This window comes from Carcharodon carcharias, chromosome 10 (genome assembly GCF_017639515.1).
Source record: "Carcharodon carcharias isolate sCarCar2 chromosome 10, sCarCar2.pri, whole genome shotgun sequence".
Lineage (NCBI taxonomy): Eukaryota > Metazoa > Chordata > Chondrichthyes > Lamniformes > Lamnidae > Carcharodon > Carcharodon carcharias.
This window is the reverse complement of record NC_054476.1, coordinates 65,673,674-65,697,256: the sequence shown is the minus strand read 5'-3', so window position 1 is coordinate 65,697,256 and position 23,583 is coordinate 65,673,674. Positions and strand designations below refer to the sequence as shown.

General features: G+C 42.5%; 1 protein-coding gene across 3 annotated transcripts in view; it reads left to right on the top strand.

Annotated features, from left to right (window-relative positions):
* The window catches only part of cars1 (cysteinyl-tRNA synthetase 1), an 89,130-nt gene that overhangs the window by 61,982 nt on the left and 3,565 nt on the right, over positions 1–23,583 (top strand). For all 3 annotated transcript variants that reach the window (XM_041197823.1, XM_041197821.1, XM_041197822.1), the window contains 4 exons: positions 654–734; positions 13,035–13,102; positions 16,874–16,933; positions 19,036–19,119. In XM_041197823.1, coding sequence (XP_041053757.1) covers positions 654–734; positions 13,035–13,102; positions 16,874–16,933; positions 19,036–19,119 — 293 coding nt within the window. The remainder of the gene's footprint in view (positions 1–653; positions 735–13,034; positions 13,103–16,873; positions 16,934–19,035; positions 19,120–23,583) is intronic.

Genomic DNA, 23,583 nt, shown 5'->3' with positions numbered 1-23,583 from the left:
ATTGAGTTCTGTTTCTGTGTGGTGTAACTTTGAAAAACTGGCACAAAGCATGTTCATGACGTAGACGGAGAAACTTGAGACCTCGAAAGGAAATGATTGTAAAGAAGATTTCACATTCATTTACTGTCCTTTGATACCTGTGACCTGGGTATTGAATCCGAACCAATTTGACTAGATGAGAATTTTGTCTCATGCTGTTTAGTCCTATGTTAGTGGAGTTTCAGCCCTAGTCCAGTTGGGTACAAATTCATCATGCAGGATTTAGCACTGCCATGATCATGGGCCAGCAGAGGTCGCTACTAGATATTGATCTGTCATACTGATGCAGCAGGGGACACTCTTCTGAGACTAAGTTTTAAGACATCTTGTTGGAGCAGTGTAAGGAGAGCTTCTCTCCTCATTCAACCCATACTATACCTTGTCTGCAAGTGTTTCATGGTATAGCATGGAGGAAGCTTTATTCTGCTTATTACTAATACAAGGATAAAAAAAAAATCCCAACACTACCTCTCAGCTTGATAAACATGCAGCAAGGAGAAGGAAGTGGTTTGGAGTGTGTCATGTTCTGTTTTGTGGATTAGGATCAAAAGTACTGTATGGTTCTGACATGGTCTGAAATGGTTGTGCATTGACTAACTCCTTCTGTGTTACAGTGAGTGAGGTTCTACAGCTGTGTGATGGCCTTCGAGACAACATCCTTCCAGAACTTGGAGTCCGCTTTGAGGACCATGAAGGTACTGAGCCTAGTCAACCTGCAAGTTATCATCCATAGATTTTGCCAACTTCTACTTCACCGAATGTGTTGTGAGATTTTCATACACAAACAAAATAATTGTGTCCTATTACATTGAACTCAATAATCATCAGACCATTTTTCCCACTATTCTTCCACAATACTGTTGCTGTGGTCCATGTGGTTTTAATGATATAGATGGGACTAGGGAGAGGGGTCTGTTTACGGATTATGAACAGCTAGGCGCTAAATTAGAAAACAGAACTTCAAAGATAATAATCACTGGATTGTCACTTGGACCATGAGCAAATTGGTGTAGGGTAAATAAGATCAGAGAGTTGAATGAATGGCTTAAAGACTGGTGTTAGAGAAATTGGATTTGATTCACTGGGCACTGGCAGCAGTACTGGGGAAAACAAGAGCTGTACTGTTGGGACAGTCTTCACCTGGGACCAGTGCATTGGCGAGTTTTATAACCAGGGCAGTAGAGAGGGCTTTAAACTAGATAGCGGGGGGGTGGCCTCATATGAGGAGCGATGTGGTAAATTAAAGAGAAACAATAAGGTAATACAGCAGAGTAGCGATTAATAATAACCAGAATGTGGTAGGAAAGGACAGAGCATACAGATGTAAGAGTGCACCAGCAGATAAGGCCAGAGATTGCGAAAATGGCAAAAGCACAGAGTTAAAGACACTGTATCTGAACGTGCAGAGCATTCGTAACAAAATGGATGAATTATTGGCACAGACAGAAATAAACATCTATGACTTGATAGTCATGACAGAGACATGGTTGCAAGGTGACCAAGGCTGGGACCTGAATATTGAAGGGTATTTGGCATTTCAAAAAGACAGCAAACTCAGAAAAGGTGGTGGGGTAGCTTGTTAATTAAGGAAGCTATTAGTACAGTACTGAGAGATGACCTTAGCTCGAAATAGTAAGATGTAGAATCAGTTTGAGTAAAAATAAGAAATAGGAAAGGTAAGAGGTCACTTGTGGGAGTAGTTTATAAGCTGCTAGTAGTGGTTATACTGTAGGACAGAATATACAGAAAGAAGTAAATGGGGCCTGTAAGAAAGGTGCCACAACAATTATGTGATACTTATAGTCTGCATGTAGATTGGGTGAATCAGATTGCTAAAGGTAGCCTGGAAAATGAGTTCACAGAGTGTATTCAGGACAATTTCTTAGAGCTGTATGTTCTAGCACCAACCAGGGAGCAGGCTATTCTAGATCTGGGAATATGCAATGAGATAGGATTAATCAATAATCTCATTGTAAAGGAGCCTCTAGGCAACAGTGATCATAACGTAATAGAATTTCACGTTCACTTTGAAGGTGAGAATTGTGGGTCAAAGACTAGTGTTTTAAACCTAAATATGGGTAATTATAAGGGTATGGAGGGAGAGTTGGCTCAAGTGAACTGGGAAACTAGTTAAAGGTAGGATAATCGAGATGTAGTGACAGACTTTTAATGAGATGCTTAACTCTTGGCAAAGATTTAAACCAGTGAGAAAAAAAGACTCTTTGAAAAGGATGCGTCATTTGTGATTAAGTCAGGAAGTTAAGGATAGTGTCAATTTGCATAAAACACTGTACAAATCTGTTAAGATTAATGATAGGTCAGAAGATTGAAAGATTTTAAGAACCAGCAAAGAATGACTAAAAAATAATAATGAGGGAGAAGTTAGAGTATGAGAGAAAGCTAGCTAGAAATGTAAAAAAAAATAATAAGAGTTTCTACCGTATTCAAATAAGAAAAGAGTAACTAAATCAAGCGTTGGTCCTCTAGAGAGAGAGCTTAGGGAATTAATAATAGAAGGCAAGGAAATGGCAGAAACATTGAACAGGTATAATGTGTTTGTCTTCACTGTAGAAGTCTTGGAAAACTTCCCAAAGATAATTCAAAGTCAAAAGGTGTTAAAATAATCACCATCAATAGGGAAAAGGTACTGGGACAACTATTAGACCTAAAGGCTGACAAATTCCGAGGACCAGATGGCCTGCACTCTAAGGCCTGAAAAGAAATGGCTGCAGACATAGTGGAAGCATTGGTTATAATCTTCTAAAATGCCTTAGATTCTGGAATGGTCCCAGTGGAATGGAAAATAGCAAAAGTAACACCTTTATTCAAGAAAGCAGGGAGGCAGAAAGCAGAAAACTACTGATCAGTTAGCCTAACAGCTGTCATAGAGAAATTGCTAGAATCCATTATTAAGGAGGTTATAGCAGGAAACTTAGAAAATCATAATGGGATCAGGCAGAGTCAACATGGTTTTCTGAAAAGGAAGTCATATTTAACTAATTTATTACAGTCCTTTGAGCAAGCAAAGTGGCTGAAGGGGAAGATGTAAATTTCCAAAAACCTTTGATAAGGTGCTACACCAAAGATTGCTTCACAAAATAAGAACTCGTGGTTTAGCGGGGTAACTTAGCATGGATAAAGGATTGGTTTGCTAACAGGAAGCAGAGAGATAAATGGGTCTTTTTCAGTTTGGCAAGCTGTAACTAGTGAAGTGCCACAGAGATCTGTGCAGTGGTCTCAACTATTTTACAATCTATATCAAATGACTAGGATGAAGGGACCAAATAAATGGTGGCTGAATTTGCTGATGACACCAAGATAGGTAGGAAAGTAAGTTGTCAAGAGGAGGTGTCCAGAGATATAGGCCAGGATATTGAGGTCGGCGGGGGCGTGGGTGGGTGGGGGGGGGGGGGGGGGGGGGGGGGGGGGGTTGGGGGGGGGGGGGGGGGGGGGGGTGGGGGGGGGGGCGCTTGCCGATGCGCAAACTGACATGGGATGATGTCAGGTGGAACTCCTGACGTCACCCCGCGTCATTTCAATTTTCAGGTCAGCAGGGGCACAGCTGAATCAGCTGTGTGCCTGCCAACCTGTCAATGGCCAATTGAGGCCATTTAAAAAGTAATCGAGCTAATTAATGGACCTGCCCTTCCAACCTTAAGGTTGGCGGGCAGCCAGGAACCCTGGTGGGCTTCAACAATAGCATGAAACCTCATCCACGGGCGGGATGAGGTTTCGTGTAGGTTTTTAAAAATTTAATAAAAGTTTGAATGAAAGTGATGGACATGTCCCAACTCATGTGACAGTGTCAAATGAGGGGACATGTCAGGGAAATTTTAATTTTGTGCATTGACAATTTTTGAATTTGGCACCAATCTCCCTGAGGCAGCACTTAGCCTCAGGGAAATGAGTGCTCTCTTTCGTGCGCATGCACAAAAGAGCGCACTCCCAGTTGAGGGGAACCCCCCCCCCCCCCCCCCCCCCCCCCGGCCACACAGGGAGCGCACAGCGTTTCCTGGCGGACGTGCGATGAGCGGGCCTTAATTGGCCTACCCACGTAAAATGGCGGCGTGCCCCCAATTGGGGGTGCCGATCGAAGGGGCGCCTGCATGCACCTGCTCCTGCACTCTCTCCCCCCCTCCCCACCCCCCGACGGGGGAAAATTCTTCCCATAGATAGGTTAAGTGAGTGGGCAAAAAATTTGGCAGGTAGAGTATGATGTGAGAAAATGTGAACTTGTCCACTTCAGTGGGAAGAATAAAAAATCAGCATAGTATTTAAATGGAGAGAGATTGCAGAACTTGGTGTTACAGAAGAATTTGGGTGTCCTGGTACTTGAACCACAAAAAGTTAGTTTGCAGGTACAGCAGATGATTAGGAAGGCAAATGGAATGTTGGCATTTATTTCAAGGGGAATAGAATAGAAAAATAGGGAAGTTTTACTGTAGCAATACAAGGCCTTGGTGAGACCACTTCTGGAAAATTGAGTATAGTTTTGGTCTCATTTGAAAAGAATATAATTGCCTTAGAAGCAGTTCAGAGAAGGTTCACTCGACTCACTCCTGGGATGAAGGGCTTATCCTATGAAGAAAAATTGAACAGGTTGGGCCTATACCCATTGGCGTTTAGAAGAATGAGAGGTGATCTTATTGAAACACAAAAGATCCTGAGGGGACTTGATGGGGTGGATACTGGGAGGATGTTTCCTTGTGTGGGAGAGATAAGAGCTAGGGGACACAGTTTAAAAAGAAGAGGTCTGCCCTTTCAGACTGAGATGAAGAGAGATATTTTCTCTGAGGGTCATTAGTCTGTGGAATTCTCTTCTCCAGAAAGGAGGGGAGGCTGATTTATTGAATTTATTGAGTTAGACAGATTTTTGATAGACAAGGGAGTCAAGGGTTATGGAGGGAAGACTGGAAAATGGAGTTGAGACCACAACCAGATCAGCCATTAACTTATCGAATGATGGAGCAGGCTCGAAAGGCCAAATGGCCTACTCCTGCTCCTTTGTCCCATGTTTCTGTGAAACTGAGAAAATCCTTCCCTCTTTGTCTTGCATTCCTTTGATGTCCTACAAGTTTTTGAAATATAACTTGGCATCACGTGCTCATGAGGTGTTGTCTTTTATCATCCTCTTTTCAACCTTCAGCCAGGTTGCTGAAACACAGGGCAAAATTTAAAGGGGCCTTGAAAAGCAGGAAATGAGGTGGGTTGGAGGACATAATTAAGCAGGAGTTGAAATTTTTGTTTCCTGACATCAGGTTGAGTTCTTGAAATAAAGTCAGTGGTGTGTCAGCAGGTATCATGCCACCTGGTCGTAGGACCCTATTTACCATGCATTTGCGTAACGTAAGTACTCATTGAATGGGAACTTTACCAAATTAAGTCCTACTTTAAAGATTAAGTCAACAGCGCACGGGAAATTTGTGTTTTCTTTTTCCCAACGGCTTAAAGGTGTTGTGCATCAGGTGAGGTTGTTCAATCTTTGGATCTGTCTAACTGAGCTCCTCCTCCTAAGATCCCCACCATCACAGGTGCCAGTCTTCAGTAAATTTGATTCACTTGAAGTGATATCAACAGATGGCTGAAAGCACTGGATAGTGCAGAGGCTATAGGCCCTGACAACATTCTGGCATTGGTACTGAAGACTTGTGCTCCAGAACTAGCCATGCTCCAACCAAGCTACTTCAGTACAGCTAAAACACTGGCATCTACCCAGCAATGTGGAAAACCACCTAAACATGTCCTGTCCACAAAAAGCAGTACAAATCCATCCCAGCCAATTATCGCCTTATCAGACAACACTCCATCATCAGCAAAGTGATAGAAGGGATTGTCGACAGCACTATCAAGTAGTACTTACTCAGCAATAAATTCACTGATGCTCAGTTTGGGTTTCGCCAGGGCTTCTCAACTCCTGGCCTCATTACAACCTTCGTCCAAACACAGATGAAAGAGCTGAACTCCAGAGGTAAGGTGAGAGTGACTGCAGCTGACATCAAGATTGTGTGTGACATCAAGGAGCCCTAGCAATACTGGAGTCAATGGGAATCGGAGGGAAAACTCTCCACTGGTTGGAGTCATACCTAGCATAAAAGATGGTTGTGCTTGTTGGAGGTTAATTATCTCAGTCCCAGGACATCACTGCATGAGTTCCTCCGGGTAGTGTCCTAGGCTTTGAAGAAAAACCAACCGGAGAACAGAGCGAGAGTTCCAGGAAAAATAGGGGCTTTGAAAAGAAAACCAGCATGAGGACAGAGCGGGCGTTCCAGGGAGAGTCAGGGATTTTTAAAAATCAGAGGCATGAGGACAAAGCAAGAGTCTCCAGAGAGAATCGGGACTTTGATAAAAACAACCAGACTCAAGGACGGAACAAGAGTTAATTAACATTTTATTGTGCTTGCTTTAATTCCAATTTCGGTGCAGTAAATAAAAATTCGAGGCATGGAAGTGCTCCTCATACCAGTCGAGTGCACATCCTATACCATGTGGGGACTCCAAGACACTACCCATGTCCTGGACAACTACATATGTAGACAGTGTCACCAAATGGAAAAACCCAAGCACTGTATCTTGGAACTCAAGGAGCAGCTGGTGTCATTGAAGTGCATTCGCAAGAATGAAAGCTACATAGAAAGTATGTTTCAAAAGGTGGTCACCCTGCAGCTTAAGAAAGAGCAGGCAGATAGGGACTGAGTGGCCATAAGACAGACAGGCAAGGCAGGTAGTGCAGCAGACCCCTGTGGACATCTCATTTTCTAACAGGTACTGAGTTCTGAGTACCAGTGAGGGAGAGAACAGTGAGAGTCATGTCCAGAGCACCTTGGGTGGCTCAGTTGTGCAGGGAGGAAGTAGAACAGAAAGGAGAACAATAGTCGTAGGGCTTTCTGTTGTTAGGCGAACAGACAGCCGCTTCTGTGGTCACAGACATGATTCCAAGATGGTATGTTGATTTCCTGGTGCAAGAGTCATGGATATTGCTGAGTGGCTTCAGAGCATTCTGGAGGGTGAGGGTGCACAGCCAGAGATTGTGGTTCACATTGGTACCAACGATATAGGTAGGGAAAGAGATGAGATCCTGCAGGATGAGTTCAGGGAGTTAGGAAAGAGATTAGCAAACAGAGCCTCAAACGTAGTAATCTCCGGATTACTTCCAAGGCCACGTGCTAGTGGGTATGGAAATAGGAGAATACACAAGATGAATGTGTGACTGGAGAAATGGTGCAGGGGGGAGGGCTTCAGATTTCTGGGGCATTGGGACTGCTTCTGGGGAAGCTAGGATCTGTACAAGCCAGAATAGGACCAGGAGATCTGCCAGTGTTGTTGGGGAGGGTTTAAACTAGATTGGCAGGGGGGGTGGGAAGCTGAGGGCAGATTCAAACAGGACAAATTCAGAGCAGGGAACAGGAGACAGAAAGTTAGCGAGTTACACTGAAAGACAGAAGAAGCAAAGGTTAAAAGGTTTACAGCACAGGAATTTGACAATGTTAAAAGGTATTTATTTAAATGCAAGGAATATAGCAAATAAAACTGATGAGCTAAGGGCACAGATAGACACATGGCAGCATGATATTAATGCTTTAATGGATCTTGGCTTAAAGAGGGGCAAAAATGGCAGCTCAACATGCCTGGATATAGGATTTTCAGACAGGATAGAGGGGGCTAAAAAACCTAGGGTGTAGCATTATTGGTTAAAGAATCAATTACAGCTGTGAGGAGGGATGATATACTAAATGAATCATCAAATGAGGCTATATGGATTGAGTTATAAATAAAAAGGGGGCAGCCACGCCACTAGGAGTGTACTATAGACCCCTAAATTGTGAGAGGGAGATAAAAGAGCAAATATGTAGGCAAATTTCTGAGTGCAAAAACAATAGGGCAATAATATTTGGGGACTTCAACTTCCCTAATATCAACTGGGATACAAACAGCGTAATAGGCACAAAAAAACACAAAATTCTTGAACTGCATTCAAGAGAACTTTTTTAGCCAGCATGTAACAAGCCCAGTGAGAGGAAGTGCAATTCTACATTTAGTCTTAAGAAATGAAGCTGGGCAAGTGGATGAAGTAGCCGTGGGGACCCATTTTGGAGAAAGTGACCATAATACAGTTAGATTTAGCATAATTATGGAAAAGGATAACAGGAGTAAAAGTTCTAAATTGGGGAAAGACACATTTTACAAAGCTGAGAGGCAATCTCGTGAAAGTGGACTGGTTACAGCTACTTGAAAGGAAATCATGACAGACCAGTGGAAGACATTCAAAAGCAAGATTCTGCAGGCGCAGTGTATGCATGTCCCCACGAAGAAAAAGGGTGGTACTGCCAAATCTAGAGCCCCTTAGTTATCTAGAAGCATATAGGTGAGATATAGTAGAAAAAGAAAGCTTATGATAGTCACAAAAAATTTAATACTGTAGAAAGCTTAGAGGTGCATAGAAAGTGCAGGGGTGAAGTAAAAAATGTAATTAGGAAAGCAAGGAGAGGATATGAAAAAAATCAAAAGTAAAATCAAAGAAAACCCAAAGATGTTTTACGAGTACATTAAGAGCAACAGAATAAGGAAAGGGTAGGGCCTATCAGAGATGTACATGGTAACTTGTGCACTGATGCTGAAGATGTGGGCAGGGTTCTCAATGAGCACTTCGTCTTCACTAAGGCGAGGAATGATATTCTAGTTAAAGAGAAATATTAGATACAATAAGCATAGTGAGAGAGGATGTACTGGATGGACTGACATCCTTGAAGGTCAATAAATAACCAGAGCTAGATGGATTGTATCCCAGGTTGTTAAAGGAAACCAGGGAAGAAATAGCGGCTCTGAGGATCATTTTCCAATCCTCACTAAATACAGGCGAGGTCCCAGAAGATTGGAGGTCTGCGTACATTGTGCCATTATTTAAAAAGGGTGTGAGGGATCGGTCAAATAATTATAGGCTGGTCAGTCTGACATCAGTGGTGGGCAAATTATTAGAATCAAGCCTGAGGGACAGGATTAACTGTCACTTAGAAAGGAATGGGTTAATCAGGGATAGTCAGCATGGTTTTGTTAGGAAAAGATCGTGTCTCACTCACTAACTAACTCACTGACTAAGGAAGTAACAAGGACAATTGATGAGGGTAGTGCGGTGGATGTTGTCTACGTGGATTTTAGTAAGACATTTGACAAAGTCCCTCAAGTCAGACTGGTCAGAAAAGTAAAGACCCATGGGGTACAAAATTCCCCCCTCCATGGAGGAAGTCATGAACTCACATGCCAGAGCCGTGACTGAACTTATGACTTGGATAGACTCCTCCACCATTCGCGCAATGTTCTGCATAGCCTCTAACACCTTTGCCAGATTATTCCCTGCCTGTCTGCATCTCCAGCAGGCTTATTGTGTCCACGACCAGAGGCCCATCATCAGCCTGGGGTTTAGCATGGGCCTGATCCCCAACAGTCCGCCCACTGTCAGGGAGCTTGTCTGACATTGCTTCCCTCAGGTGCTGGTACTTGTCCATGAAGTACTGATCAGAATTTTCCCCAAATTCTATATGTGATTCCTCCACTACCTTGTGACTATAACCGAGCTGGTGGAGGATGATGGTGCATCCTCTGGGTTGTAGGTCTTCATCCTCAGAGGTGGAGTCGTCACTTTCTTCCTTGGGATTGGGCCTTCACACACTTTGGTGATGACCTGCAGTGGAGAACAAAAAGAAAGACTGAACTTCCCCTTATAGCCTATCAGGAAATCACAGTTTCACCCTTGTCTCTAGTGTGCCTATGTCTCAATACCAGGTTAGAGGAAGTCTCACTTTGCTGGCTAGCTAATCCAGCCTCACCATCTACAATGGAATGGCCTCCCTGTTCCCCCACAATCTCCATGGCTTCCTTCTCACATGGCTTTAGAAACTTGTCAGGAACACCTCCTTCTATCTTGGCCCTCTCCTTGGCGTTGAAGGTCTTCTTATCCTGCATGATGAAGTGGAGACCTGGTGGTATGTCAAGAGACACCTTACTCTCTTATCCCCATGCCACATACTGGCCCCATATTCTTGTTATGATCCCAGGTGATGTTACTACTGGACAAGTCGGATCCCAGAGTGGAACCCGGGTTGACAGACCCTAATTTTTAATTTTTTTAAAAACATGGTGGGCAGCTACTGAACAGTGTCACAGGAGTCTGCTGATGAACTTTTAACAAAAGAATAAAACATTTATTAAACAAGAAAAGATGAACTATATACACCACTTCTTCACTCCAACTATGCCTTTACAGATATATATGCAAATTTATAAAGACAACACAAGTTACAAAATCTATCTTATACTCTAATGTTCGCAGTAAGTATCCGGTCTATGTAAACTAATAGGCCAACTGCAGTCAGACACGACATTTCAGAACCAAGTTTATACCGATTTCTCAGGCGCTTATCACACTGTGAGCCAAGCATCTCACTAAAGCTGTCTTTCTCACAAGGTCTTCCAACCTCCACTCTCAAAAGAAACCCCAAGATTGCAAAAAGAACAATCTGCGCATGTGCAGCCTTTTCAGGGCTGTCGCATGCGCAGAGACTGCTAGGCCCCAGTGGGAATTGTAGTTCTCAGCCCCTGAGGCCCAAATCTCCATTTTTAAAAGATAAGTTCTTTTTCCTTTTCCTTATGGTTCGTCACATTCTAGTGCAGTAAATGCCTTATCATGCACAATCGTCACATACTGTTACCTCTATTGCCATGCGGTAATGACGATGGCCACACATTTTCCAGCCTGGCCTCTCTCCCCATTTTTAAATTTCATTACTTAATACCCTCATGAGAGATTCTTTAATGCAATGTCACATTGTCACTTAGCCTGGCAGATCGCAGGTGGTCTTTGACCCTTTTCCCAGACTGGCCCCATGTTTAGGGCTGGACCCCACAGCTGCTCACCACCTCTGCGATCTCCGTCCATTCCAGCTTGGTTAAATGGGAGGGTCCTCTTTTGCCAGACCACCTTCCGCTGTTGCCGGATGGCCTGGAGAAGAACGTACAGGGAGGCATCGCAGAACTGTGGAGCCGCTGCTCATCTGTATCCGGACATGTTGCTAATGGGAGTCCAAGAAGATGCTTGCTGTAGAGGAGTGGGGGGGGGGGGGGTGGAGTGAGGGGGATCAAGGAAGATGCTTGCTGTAGAGGAGTTGGGGAAATGAAGAGAGGAGAAGGCGGAGTGAGAGGTGTTAATTCACAAAAGCTACCAAGGGGAATGGAGGTTGTGGTTCAGAAAAAAATTGTCCATTTGGTCCTGCAGGTGGAAGATCTTGCTGCCACCTTCCTACCAGTTCTCCCTGCTTGCAGAGACTGGACTTTTATATCCCATTGTAAAATTTAATTGAGTAAGGTGATGGCGGGGATGGACGTTTCCTGCTTGCCGCCACTGCGTGATTGTATATGGCTCACGTGCCTGTTGCACGCGCTTGAGATTTACGTCATAATGTGTTTCGGCTCCTGACGTGTGAGCAGAAGTGGAACCAACTCCGTTCCTGCTGTCAAGAGTCACACTCGTCTGATTAAAATCTGCCCATTGTCAGCACCCTTTCTGCTCCTTTTTGGAAAGGGCCCCCTGGCTTTCTTACCTGCTCCATTGCATTTTCTTGATTTTGCTTTTGCCTCAATTCCAGCCTTCAGAAGAACACTTCCTGCTGCACTAAACTGGACAATATTCCTGAGGACTTTTGTTTTAAAATGTTTCCCCACCACCCAACCCAACCTCCCCCCCACCCGCCTTCCTCTTCCAGGGGCACTGAGGCTCATTGTAATGCTCATAACCACTATCCTAGCTGAAATCAGTTAATTAATCATTAACAGGGATTGAACCTGGACCCCCTCATTTTTGTTACTGTGTAATTACACACTGAGTTATTGAAGTAACTCCATAATGTCTTTTAAGAATTGTTTCTATAGTTTAACCAAGGTAATGCAGTGAATAGCTGATTGACATAGACAAAATGTTTAATCCCTGTGTGCTGCATTGGAGCTCTGAAGTTGGCTGCAGGGCTTTTGGTTAGAAAGAGAAAAAAGATCTATTCAAAAGCTTTATCTGCTTTATTAACCAGTGATCTGTGATAGAAAAGTTGAAAAGTAAAGGCATGGTGAAGACAATTGATAAGCTATGACCTGATTCATGTGGAAAATTCTTTTGATAATTTTATCCCTGTTGATGTGCTGTCCTATGGAAGAGCTAATGTTTAATATTTGACTATCTGCCACAGCACTGAACCACATTGAGTAACAGATTCCAGGATAGCAGTTAGAGTGTTCTAATTTGCTTTAGTGAAAAACAAAGATTTACATTTATACAGTTCTTTTCATGACCTTGGGTTGCCTCAAAGCCCTTTACAACCAGTGAAGCTCTTTTGAACTGTAGTCACTGATGCACTATAGGAAACATGGCAGCCAATTTGCACAAAGCCAGCTCTCCCCCATACCAATGTAATAATGACCAGATAATCTAATTTTAGTGATGTTGATTGAGGGATAAATATTGACCACAACACCATGGATAACTCCCCAGCTCCGCCTCTTAAATTGTGCCATGTGATCTTTTACGCCCACCTGAAAGAGCAAACAGGTCTTGGTTTAATAAATCATCTGAAAGACAGCACTTCCAACAGCACAAAACTCAGTCAGTACTGCCCTGGAGTGTCAGACTAGATTATTTTTGTGCTCAAGTCTCTGGAGTGGGACTTGAATCACAAACTTCTGGATGAGTGAAAAAAATAGCATAAGTTTATGCTTCTGATTCTGACCCCTACAAAAACTATTATTGCTGTTTATCGAGGACAGGATCAAGATCATCTGTATAGGATGCCAACACTCTTGTGCTCAGTCATGAAGAATAGCCACTTAAGTATTGGAAACCTGCCTATCTCATGGTACTCCAACCAGTTAGCACCTTCAGAAAAGTAGGAAGGAGTAGTCTACTTATGTGACTGAATGGTTCGACTGAGATTTACTGATGGTTTGGTATGCTTTTGCAGGGCTACCTACTGTGGTGAAGCTTGTGGACAGAGAGACATTGTTAAGGGAACGAGAAGAGAAGAAAAAGGTAAAATGCTGATTTTCACCATGTTGGCAAGGTAAAAGTATCCAATGGAACACAAAGCAATGAACAAATTTCCTGACTAACAGCACTGTTTGACGCTCTTAGCAAACCGTTCCACATAAAGTTTCTATCACCTTACAGAGAAATGCATGTAACAACAGAAGGATTAATCCTCAACAGGACCATATCCCAGTCCCCTTTTCAATATTATAAAAGCAAAATAATGTGTTACTGGAAATCTGAAATGAAACAAAAAATGTTAAAATTACTCAGCAGGTCCAGAAGCAACTTAATGTTTCAGGTAAATGACCTTTCATCAGAACTCCTTTCAACATTATGCTGGATAGGACAAGCAAACTCTGGATGCTTGTTAATTGCTTGGAGCACCTGATTTTCTTGGAAACTGGCTAAAACTGCCTCTTTTGTAGCACAGAACAGTCAGTGCACTATAAAAAGCATTAGACATAGGCCTGGATCTTCCAAAGGGCAGCAATCATTGTCGGATTGCCGCTCTGTTTAAATGATCCCCCGTCTCAATGCTGTTCCGCATTTCTGACCAGGTTTCCCAAGCCCAGCTTTCCCAGAAATGCAGACTGCAACATCTCTCTAAGAGTTCCATCGCAGCGTTGTAGAGCTGAGGGAAGGACAGGTCACACACCCTGTCTACGGCACTAGTTGCAGGGGGTTGGGAACCTGAGCATGGAGACACGAGAGGGAAACAAAGTTAGGACTGAAAAACAGAAAAGTAGAAAGCAGAAGTGGAAGGCAAAGAAAACAAGGGCTAGCAGCAAATAGGCCCATATTACCAACTAAAATGTGTAAAAATGTCAAAAAGACAAGTCTAAAGGCACTGTATCTAAATGCATGGAGCATTCGCAACAAGGTAGATGAATTAACAGCACAAATAGATGTAAATGGGTACAATATGATTGCGATTACAGAGACATGGCTGCAGGGTGACCAGGGCTGGGAACTGAATATCCAGGAGCACTCGATAATTCAGAAAGGCAGGCAGAAGGGAAAAGGAGGTGGGGTGGCATTGTTAGTTAAGGATGAAATCAGTGTACTAGTGAGAGAGGACATTGGCTTAGAAAATATGGATGTAGAATCAGTCTGTGTGGAGCTAAGCAGCAACGAGGGATAGAAAACGTTAGTGGGAGTTGTCTATAGGCATCCAAACAATAGTGGTAAGGTGGGGGACGGCATTAAACAGGAAATTAAAGATGCATGCAACAAGGGTGCTACAGTAATCATGAGTGACGTTAATCTACATATAGACTGGGCAAACCAAATTAACCAAAATACTGTAGTGGATGAATTCCTGGAGTGTGTACGAGGAACCAACTAGGGAACAGGCTATCCTAGAGTTGGTAGTGTGCAATTAGAAAGACTTAGTTAATAATCTTGTTCCTTTAGGGAACAGTAACCATAACATGATAAAATTATTCATTAGAATGGAAAGTGAAGTCGTCCGATCCAAAACTACAGTCCTAAATTATAAGCAAGGAAACTACAGAGATATAAGGGATGAGTTGGTTAAGATAGATTGGGGAGCCTCTTTAAATTGGATAGGCGATGGCTAATATTTAAGAAACAAATGCATGCATTGCAACAGTTATACATTCCTTTCTGGTGTAAAAACACAACAGGAAAAGCAGCCCAACCATGGCTAACAAAAGAAATTAAGGATAGTATTAGATCCAAAGTGGAGTCATAGAAAGTTGCTAGAAAAAGTAGCAAGCCCTCAGAGAACAATTGGGAACAGTTTAGAATTCAGCAAAGGAGGACCAAGAGATTGATTAACAAGGGCAAAATAGTGTGAATAAAATTGCAAAAAACGTAAAAGCAAACTGTAAAAGCTTCTATAAGTATGTAAAAAGGAAAAGATTAGTGAAGACAAATGTCAGTCCCTTACAGGCTGAAACAGGAGAATTTATAATAGAGAACAAGGAAATGGCAAAGCCGTTAAACAACTACTTTAGTTCTCTCTTTACAGAGGAAGACACAAATACCTTCCCAGAAATGCTAGGAAACCAAAGTATATACTTACCATAGAGGGGGTGCAGAGGTTCACCAGACTGCTTCCTGGCATGGCGGGATTGTTGTATGAGGGGTGATTGGATTGACTAGGTCTGTATTCACTGGAGTTCAGAAGAATGAGAGGATCTCATTCAAATGTATAAAATTCTAAAAGGGCAGGCTAGACTGGATACCGGGGTGATGTTTCCTCTGGCTGCGGCAGGGGGATCTAGAACAAGAGGTCACAGTCTCAGGATACGGGGTAGGACATTTAGGATGAGGAAAAACCTATTCACTCAGAGGTGGTGAACCTGTGGAATTCTCTACCACAGAGGGCCATGGAGGCCAAGTCATTGAATATCTTTAAGAAGGAAATATATTTCTAAGCTCTAAGGGCATCAAGGGGTATGGGGAGAGAATGGGAGTATGGCATGGAGATAGAGGATCAGCCATGATCATATTGAATGGCGGAGCAGGCTCGAAGGGCCAAATAATCTATTCCTCTTATTTTCTATGTTTCTGTCTTTCATTGTTACCGTATGATGTTTAAAGGTCCAGTGTGAATGTTAGTGAATGGATGAATGAATAACCGGGTAGGCTAGCAGACTGGGTAGGTTGGGTGAGGTAAGTGAATAGAGTGGGTGGGGTGGCAAGTGAGTTGGGGACTAGTCAGGTCAGGGGAGTAGTCGGGGGGTCGCATGGTCAGGAAGGATAGTCAAGGGGGTAATGGGGATAGCCAGGAGTTAGGGATAAAGGGGGTGGTCATGGGGTGAGTGAGGGGGTCAGTGTGAGTTATTGGGTGGTCAGTTCTGTAGTTACCCAGGAGTTAGACCAGGTCTCTTCTGTCTAACGTTTCCTGGGTAACCATCCAGGTAAGTAATCGGAACTGTCAAAGTCTCCGACTGTAACTTGGGGTTATAGTTACGAACAATCCCAGGGAATTTCCCATTGGTAGCTAAAACTTCCCAGGCAGTTCCAGTAGGTCAGCATGTCAGGACTTCCTCAGGGTCCCGACGCATATCTTGGGTCATATGTCCTATATTCACAATCTGGAGACCAGAAAGTTTGGGCCATAGTGGCAGATCAGAATGGTGGGTATTGACGCTCACAAGCTGATAGGTTGTCTTATTTTTAAGTTTCATAAAAGCTGAGAACTTCCCAGGCCCCACCAATATAACTGGTGAATAAAGTTTTCCACATTGGTATATTCAGTGACCATAGAGGGAGAGGGCTTCAGGTTTTCTGGGTCTGCAAGTGTCTAGATATTTTGTTGTTTTGTTTCTGATAAATGGAAATCATCTGTAGTGAATAGCTAAGTGCAGCCAAGGTTATATAATTTACCTCAGCATCTTAAATTAAGGAGAGGTTAATACAGCCAGGATTCTTGCTCCTTAGCACTTTTTAATCAACTCCGCCTACCCCCACCTTCAGCACTGCCCAATGTAAAATCTATATCTGCGAGGAGCAGACTCTCAGTAATGTTTTGCTTAGTGTAACACAGTGCATAAACTCACATATGGAGAGTGGCCATTAGGACAGGGTACCAGAAGACTTTGACATCTGTAGAACTGTACCCAGTGAGATCCAATGTCTTCTGAGGAGAAAATCAGATGGAAAATATGTCATAAAGTACTGGTATAACATGGAGACAATTTGCAATCTGAGAAACATTGGTATTATTATTACCTGCTTGTTAAATAGAAAACATTACAGTAAAAAACTTCAATCATGATAAATGCACTGTTTGTTCTACAGATTGAAGAAGAGAAAAAGAGGAAGAAGGAAGAAGCAGCCCAGAGAAAACGAGAACAGGAGGTGGGAACTTGACACATGCTGTCACAGCTGCTGTACCAGCCTATGCACTTGGTTTTACACAACTTGTCTGGTCTGTTGCATCTGTCCTAGTGGGCATCAGTTAAATTAAAAGGAAGAGAGAAGTAAGAGCAAGAATTTGGTTGATCATTTACATAGCTCAATGCAGATACGTTCACTTTAGTCTTGCAATGAAGAGTCAGCCACCTGAGACACTTACATTAAAATAGCACTGGAATGCCAGTGAGCAGCTGACCATAAATGTACCAGGTTTGATTTCCATTTTGTACTGAGTTAACCAATCTCAACTGGGTGGGCGTTAGAACAATACAACTGGCACTTCTAAAATAAGACAGGGAAAATCAACCAGAAAGACCTCATTTCAATTCAAAGATCCTTCCTAAGAAAAATGTGTGTAGGTGCATGTTGGGTGGCAACCAGATTGTGGGAGGTTGGGATTATTACACACTTGTGCTTACCAAAATATTGTAATACCAAAATATTCAACTGAAACTCCTGCTAAAGGTTAATAGCACGTTTACCATTCTGACTGCATTTACACTGATCACTGACCTCCTCCCCTCCCCTCAGGTACCTGATGCTTGCAGTAATTGATTTTTTGTGTAAACTTCAACCTTTTTAGAAGGTTACAGAATCGTGGGAAAAGCTTATCTGGGATTTAGCAATACCTGCCCATAGAAGACCTCTTGCTTGAATGGTTTAAGTTGTTGTCGTGAATCATTTAGCTTTCTATTCCATAGAATATCACAGGATGTAACATGTGCTCCCCTGACAATCCTTTGACCTTTATATAAAAGTCACTCTGAATACAAATCAATAAACAGGCAAGCTATTTGATTGAAAATAAGGTGGCTGGCAGCTCCCCTATCCCTTTTCCTGTCAAACTATTGTAGCTGGTAGCTTGGAGTTGAACAAATAATGTTGTGTTCACTTTAGTCCAGATGCCAGTTTATCACTGTAACATTTGCAGATCATGGGTAATTTTGAAAGTCACTTATGCACTTTTGTTTTGTCCTCCTGTTTTGAGCAGATGTCATATCTATAATATATTTAAAAGTTTGTTTGTATGTACTTTCCTGTCCACAACGCCTCATTACTTGTTGCGCTGTTTTTTGTCACATTTTCATGTCGACATTTCCATTATGGATTCCTTTGTCCATTTATAATGGAAACTCCCTGTGATGAAAATTGCCATGTTGTAATTACACCGTCCTCTCAATAGCACCTCTGTTTCATGTCTTCCCAACTCTTCAGCCTTTATCACAGAAAAAACTTTAATGCTCCAACCAATTCTACTTCTCTATCCTGAGTTTCCTTAAGTTTTCAAATGTGATTGGTAGGGCTCTAGACTTTTTCTTGATAGATGAGCTTAGACAAGTCTTTTTTTATGTTCTTGTATTTTATTGATTGCAGAAGGTGCCCTTAACTGCAACTGTATGTGTTTTAGTACAAAATAAACTCTTTAGGTGAAGGAAAATCTGACCATTAGTTACAGCTGATTTTTCTTAAGTGGTCAAGTATTAGTGTCTAAAAGACTGGGGTCAGAGACAAGGCAAAGCCTAGCCAGACAACAGAAAACTTATGCAAATTGAGGTGGATATGGAGTATCATGAGACTTCAACAATTTAGGGCCTCTGCAAGATTGTCACTTGACTTCACCTGTGCAACATGCAGTATGTGGGGAAGGACAGGCTAGTTGGCAGTCCTGGAAGCAAGAGGAGGCATATTCAGGTACGGGGCAGTATGGCTTCCCTGCCTCCTTTTCTGCCATTATCCCACCTCCCAAGACAGAAGATCCAGGAATACCTGGGAGGAGACTGGCAGATGTGCAAAGAGAATCACTCAGGTGCGGAGATCACACAGGATGATTTTGTGGGGTGGGGGGTATGAATGATGAATGTATGTGTGGTGGAGCAGTGCAGTTGTATAGAAGGACAACAGGACCTGGAATCCTGAATCATGATTCTGCCAGAGCAAACAATTATATCTCCATTTGCTTCTGCCATTGGGGATTATATTACATAAATGCAGGAGGAGTTAAAGGAAGGCTGACTGACTAATTCACACTATTTGTCTACCTGCAGGCAGCAAAACTGGCCAAGATGAAAATCCCTCCCAGCGAGCTGTTCAGGTTAGAGAAGGACAAGTATTCCAAGTTTGATGAGAATGTAAGTATTGAAAGATGTGGAGCTGAGTATACCTTCTGCCTTGGTTGGGCAGTGAATAAAAGAGTTATATCAACCAGAAAGACCTATGTTCGATCTCTGCATTGAGTTAGTTGATCTCAATCAGAAGAGTTGTTAGGGTACCTAAAGTTAGTTTCAGCATCCCTGAGCAAGAACATGAATATCAGCTAAGGATGCTGCTCCTCATCATTTTATAGTGACTTCTGCTATTAAGTGTATATGTGGGGGTACAATTGAAAACATGATCAAGCTTAACTATGAGACCAGTCATAAATAAATATCCTTAACATCAAGGCTCATAGATAAATGTCACTGAATTTATCCACTGGTGCAAAAACCCAGCTGAACCTGACCCATTCTCAGTTGATGCTCAGACAGGTGTTCTCTCAGCATGAATCCTTGGATAGCATGTGAGAGGAGAAACTCTGTCTGGATTTAGTTTTCTGTATAAGCTAATCCAGTGGAACTAATTTACTGGTCTGTAGGGGCCACTTTCTTAAGTAACTGAACTATTGAGGGAGCATTCATTTTCTTGGGCCACTTTCACCTTCTCATGCTTCAGATCCAAGTCCAAGCACCAGAGCTGAAAAACTTTAATCAACAATTCTTGCATTTAGAGATGATCTATTCCATAAATCAAATCTAATGTCCTTGAATATGCTATGAAAACTTGAGTCAAAACTATCATAACATACTATCCTTCAGACACAGTGGGTGGAATTTTCCCAGACAAAGGGAGGTGGGTTTAGGTGCGTGTAGGAAATCAAATCCCTAAAAATTGATGTTGGATTGGGTTCCACCCTCTTCTAAGTTTCTGATTCTCAAGAAACCAATTAAGATATTGAGGAAGCCAATTAAATACAATTATAACCCTTAATTCTGGATTTCACAGCCAGGTCACTTATTCCCATGCTGTCAGCAACTTGCCAGGGTCACCAAGGCAAGTGCACAACGGGAAGAGCTTCTTCAGTGAAACTTATAAAAAATTTTTCATGGATGTGGGCATCACTGGCAAGGCCAACATTTGTTGACCACTCCTAATTGCCCTTGAACTGAATGGCTTGCTTGTCCATTTTAAAGGACAGTTACGAATCAATCACATTGCTGTGGGTCTGGAGTCACGTATAGGCAGACCAGGTAAAAAAACAGCAGATATCCTCCCCTAAAGAACATTAGTGAACCAGATAGGTTTTTATAATAATCGATGATTATTTAGGCTAGATTTATTAATTGAATTTAAATTCCACCAGCTGCCATGTTGGGATTTGAACCCATGTTCCCTGAGTATTAGCCTGGGCCTCTGGATTACTAGTCCAGTGACATTACTACTACACCACCATCTTTTGCAAACTGACAAGCCGGAAAGCATTTAATCAGTGAAACTGAAGAGCTCCAGCCATTGCCAGGTGAGAAGTTGAGAGGTGCTTGCCAACTTTTTGGAAGGCAGTTCACCTGTCTATCACTTCCCTGCTACCAGGCTTAACCAAGGCATGAAAGAATTTATCCAGCTCCGCCTTGCATCTTCAATGTGGGACAAGAGAAGCATTAGCATCAACAGCTGCCTTCTCCTCCGATGGGCAGAAGGAATGGATGCCAAGATCCAGCTGAAAGGAGGCAAGGCCCTCAGAACAGGGTCTACACTACAGGCAGAGGATCAGCTCTCTCGATATGCCTGTGCACCACGCCTTAGGAGGATCAAGTTCTCATGACAGGTCACTGCTGACATCAGCAGCCTCCTGGACAAGACCAAAAATGAGACTGAAAAAGGAGGCTTCTGGTTATTGTAAGCTTCGTAATACAGTAGAGAACTAAGTTGTATATAGAAAGTACAGAGGACATCTAAAAAAAGGAATCAGAGGGTCAGAGAGAGAGAGAGAGAGACATGATTAGCAGGTAACAAAAGGCAACCCAGAAGTCTTTTATAAACACACAAAAGAATTGTCAAAAGGAGGATGGGGTGATTAAGGACCGTAAAGAAGATAATCTTGTGGAGACCGAGGACATGGCTGAGATATTAAATGAGTACTTTGGCAGCATCCTTTTCCTGGTAAAGACAGATGCAATGTAGCAGTAAAGGAGGAGGCAGTAGTGATATTGGATATGATAAAAATAGATAAACAGATGGTACTTAAAAGGCTGGCAGTCCTTAAAGTAGAAAAGTCATCCAGTCTGGTTGAGATGGATCCGAGGTTACTGAGAGAAGTAAAGGTAAAAATCGTGGAGACTCTGGCCATAATTTTCTGATCCTCCTGGGTTATGGGAGTGGTGTCAGAGGACTGGAGAATTGCAAATATATTATGCCTATTTAATGAAAGAAGTGATGGATAAACCCAGAAATCATAGGCTAGTCAGCCTAATCTCAGTGATGAGGAAATTTTAGGGTATAATAATTCAGGACAAAACTAATTGACATTGGAAATGTGTGGACTTATAAATTAAAATAATCACAGGTTTGTTAAAGATAAATAGATGGAGTTCCAGAAAGTGTTGATGAGGATAGTGCGGTTGATGCGTATATGAACTTTCAAAACAAATTTAAAAAGCGCCACATATTAGACTTGAGCAAGATTGAAGCTATGGAATTAAAGGGTAACATGGATACAAAATTGGCCAAGGGACAGAAAACAGGGTACTTGTTCACAGTTGCTCTTCGGACTGGAGGGAGGTGTGCAGTGGTGTTCCCCTGGGAACAGTGTTAAGATCTAGACTTTGGTATAAAGACATAATTTCAAAACTCAAATGTAATAAACATAAACAGGAGGATAGTAACTGACTTCATGAGGACGTAAATTGGGTAGATAAATGGCAGATAAAATTTAACTCCAAGAAGTGTAATGTAATACAATTTGGTAGAATGAGGAGAGGCAATATGAACTAAATAATATTATGTTAAAGGGGCAGCAGGAACAAGACACCTAGGATTGCAACTACAGAAATCTTTGAAGGTCATAGCGGTCTACAGCACAGAAAAAGGCCCTTTAGCCCATCAAGTCTGCACTGGTCAAACAAGTACCTAACTATTCTAATCCCATTTTCTAGCACTCGGCCCATAGCCTTGTATGCCATAGCATCAGAAGTGCACGTTCAAATACTTCTTAAACATTATGAGGGTTTATGCCTTTACCACCCTTTCAGGCAGTGAGTTCCAGATTCCCACCACCCTTTAGGTGAAAAATTTCTTCCTCACATCCCATCTAAACCTCCTGCCCCTTACCTTAAATCTATGCCCCCTGGTTATTGATCCCTCCACCAAGGGGAAAAATTCCTTCCTGTCTACTCTACCTATGCCCTTCATAATTTTATACACCTCAATCATTTCCCCTCTCAATCTCCTCTGCTCCAAGGAAAATAACCCCAATCTATCTAATCTCTCCTCACAACTAAAACTCTCCAGCCCAGGTAACATCCGGGTAAATCTCCTCTGCACTTTCTCTAGTGCAATCACGTCCTTTCTATAATGCGGATTTCAGAACTGCACACAATACTCTAGCTGTGGCCTAACCAGCATTTTATACAGTTCCAGCATAACCTCCCTGCTTTTATATTCTATGCATCGGCTAATATAGGCAAGTATCCCATATGCCTTCTTAACCACCTTATCTACCTTTCCTGCTATCTTAAGGGACCAATGGAAATGCACACCAAGGTCCCTCTGATCCTTGGTACTTCCCAGGGTCTTATCATTCATCGTGTATTCCCATGCCTTGTTTGTCCTGTTGAAGTGCATCACCCCACACTTATCCGGATTAAATTCCATTTGCCACTGATCAGTCCATCTGACCAGTTTGTTTATATCCTCCTGTAATCTAAGGCTATCCTCCTCACTATTTACCACCCCACCAATTTTTGTGTCATCCACAAACTTATTGATCAACCCTCCTACATTCAAGTCTAAATCGTTTATATATACCACAAACAGCAAGGGACCAAACACCGATCCCTGTGGAACCCCTCTAGACACAGGCATCCAGTCACAAAAACACCACTCAACCATCAACCTCTGCTTTCTGCCACTCAGCCAATTCTGGATCCAATTTGCCAAATTGCCTTGGATGCCATGGGCTCTTACCTTCATTATCAGTCTCCCATGGGGGACCTTATCAAAAGCCTTGCTGAAGTCCAACTAGATTACGTCAAATGCACTGCCCTCATTCCTACACCTGGTCACCTCTTTGAAAAATTCAATCAAATTGGTCAGACATGACCTCCCTTAACAAAACCATGCTGACTGTCCTTGATTAATCCCTGCCTCTCCAAGTGTAGATATATTCTGTCCCTCAGAATTGCTTCCAATAGTTTACCCACCACTGAGGTTAGACTGACTGGCCTGTTGTTTCCTGGTTTATCCCTTCCTCCCTTCTTGAATAACGGTACCACTTTGGCTGTCCTCAAGTCCTCTGGCACTTCTTTTGTGCCCAGAGAGGTATTGAAAATTATTGCCAGTGC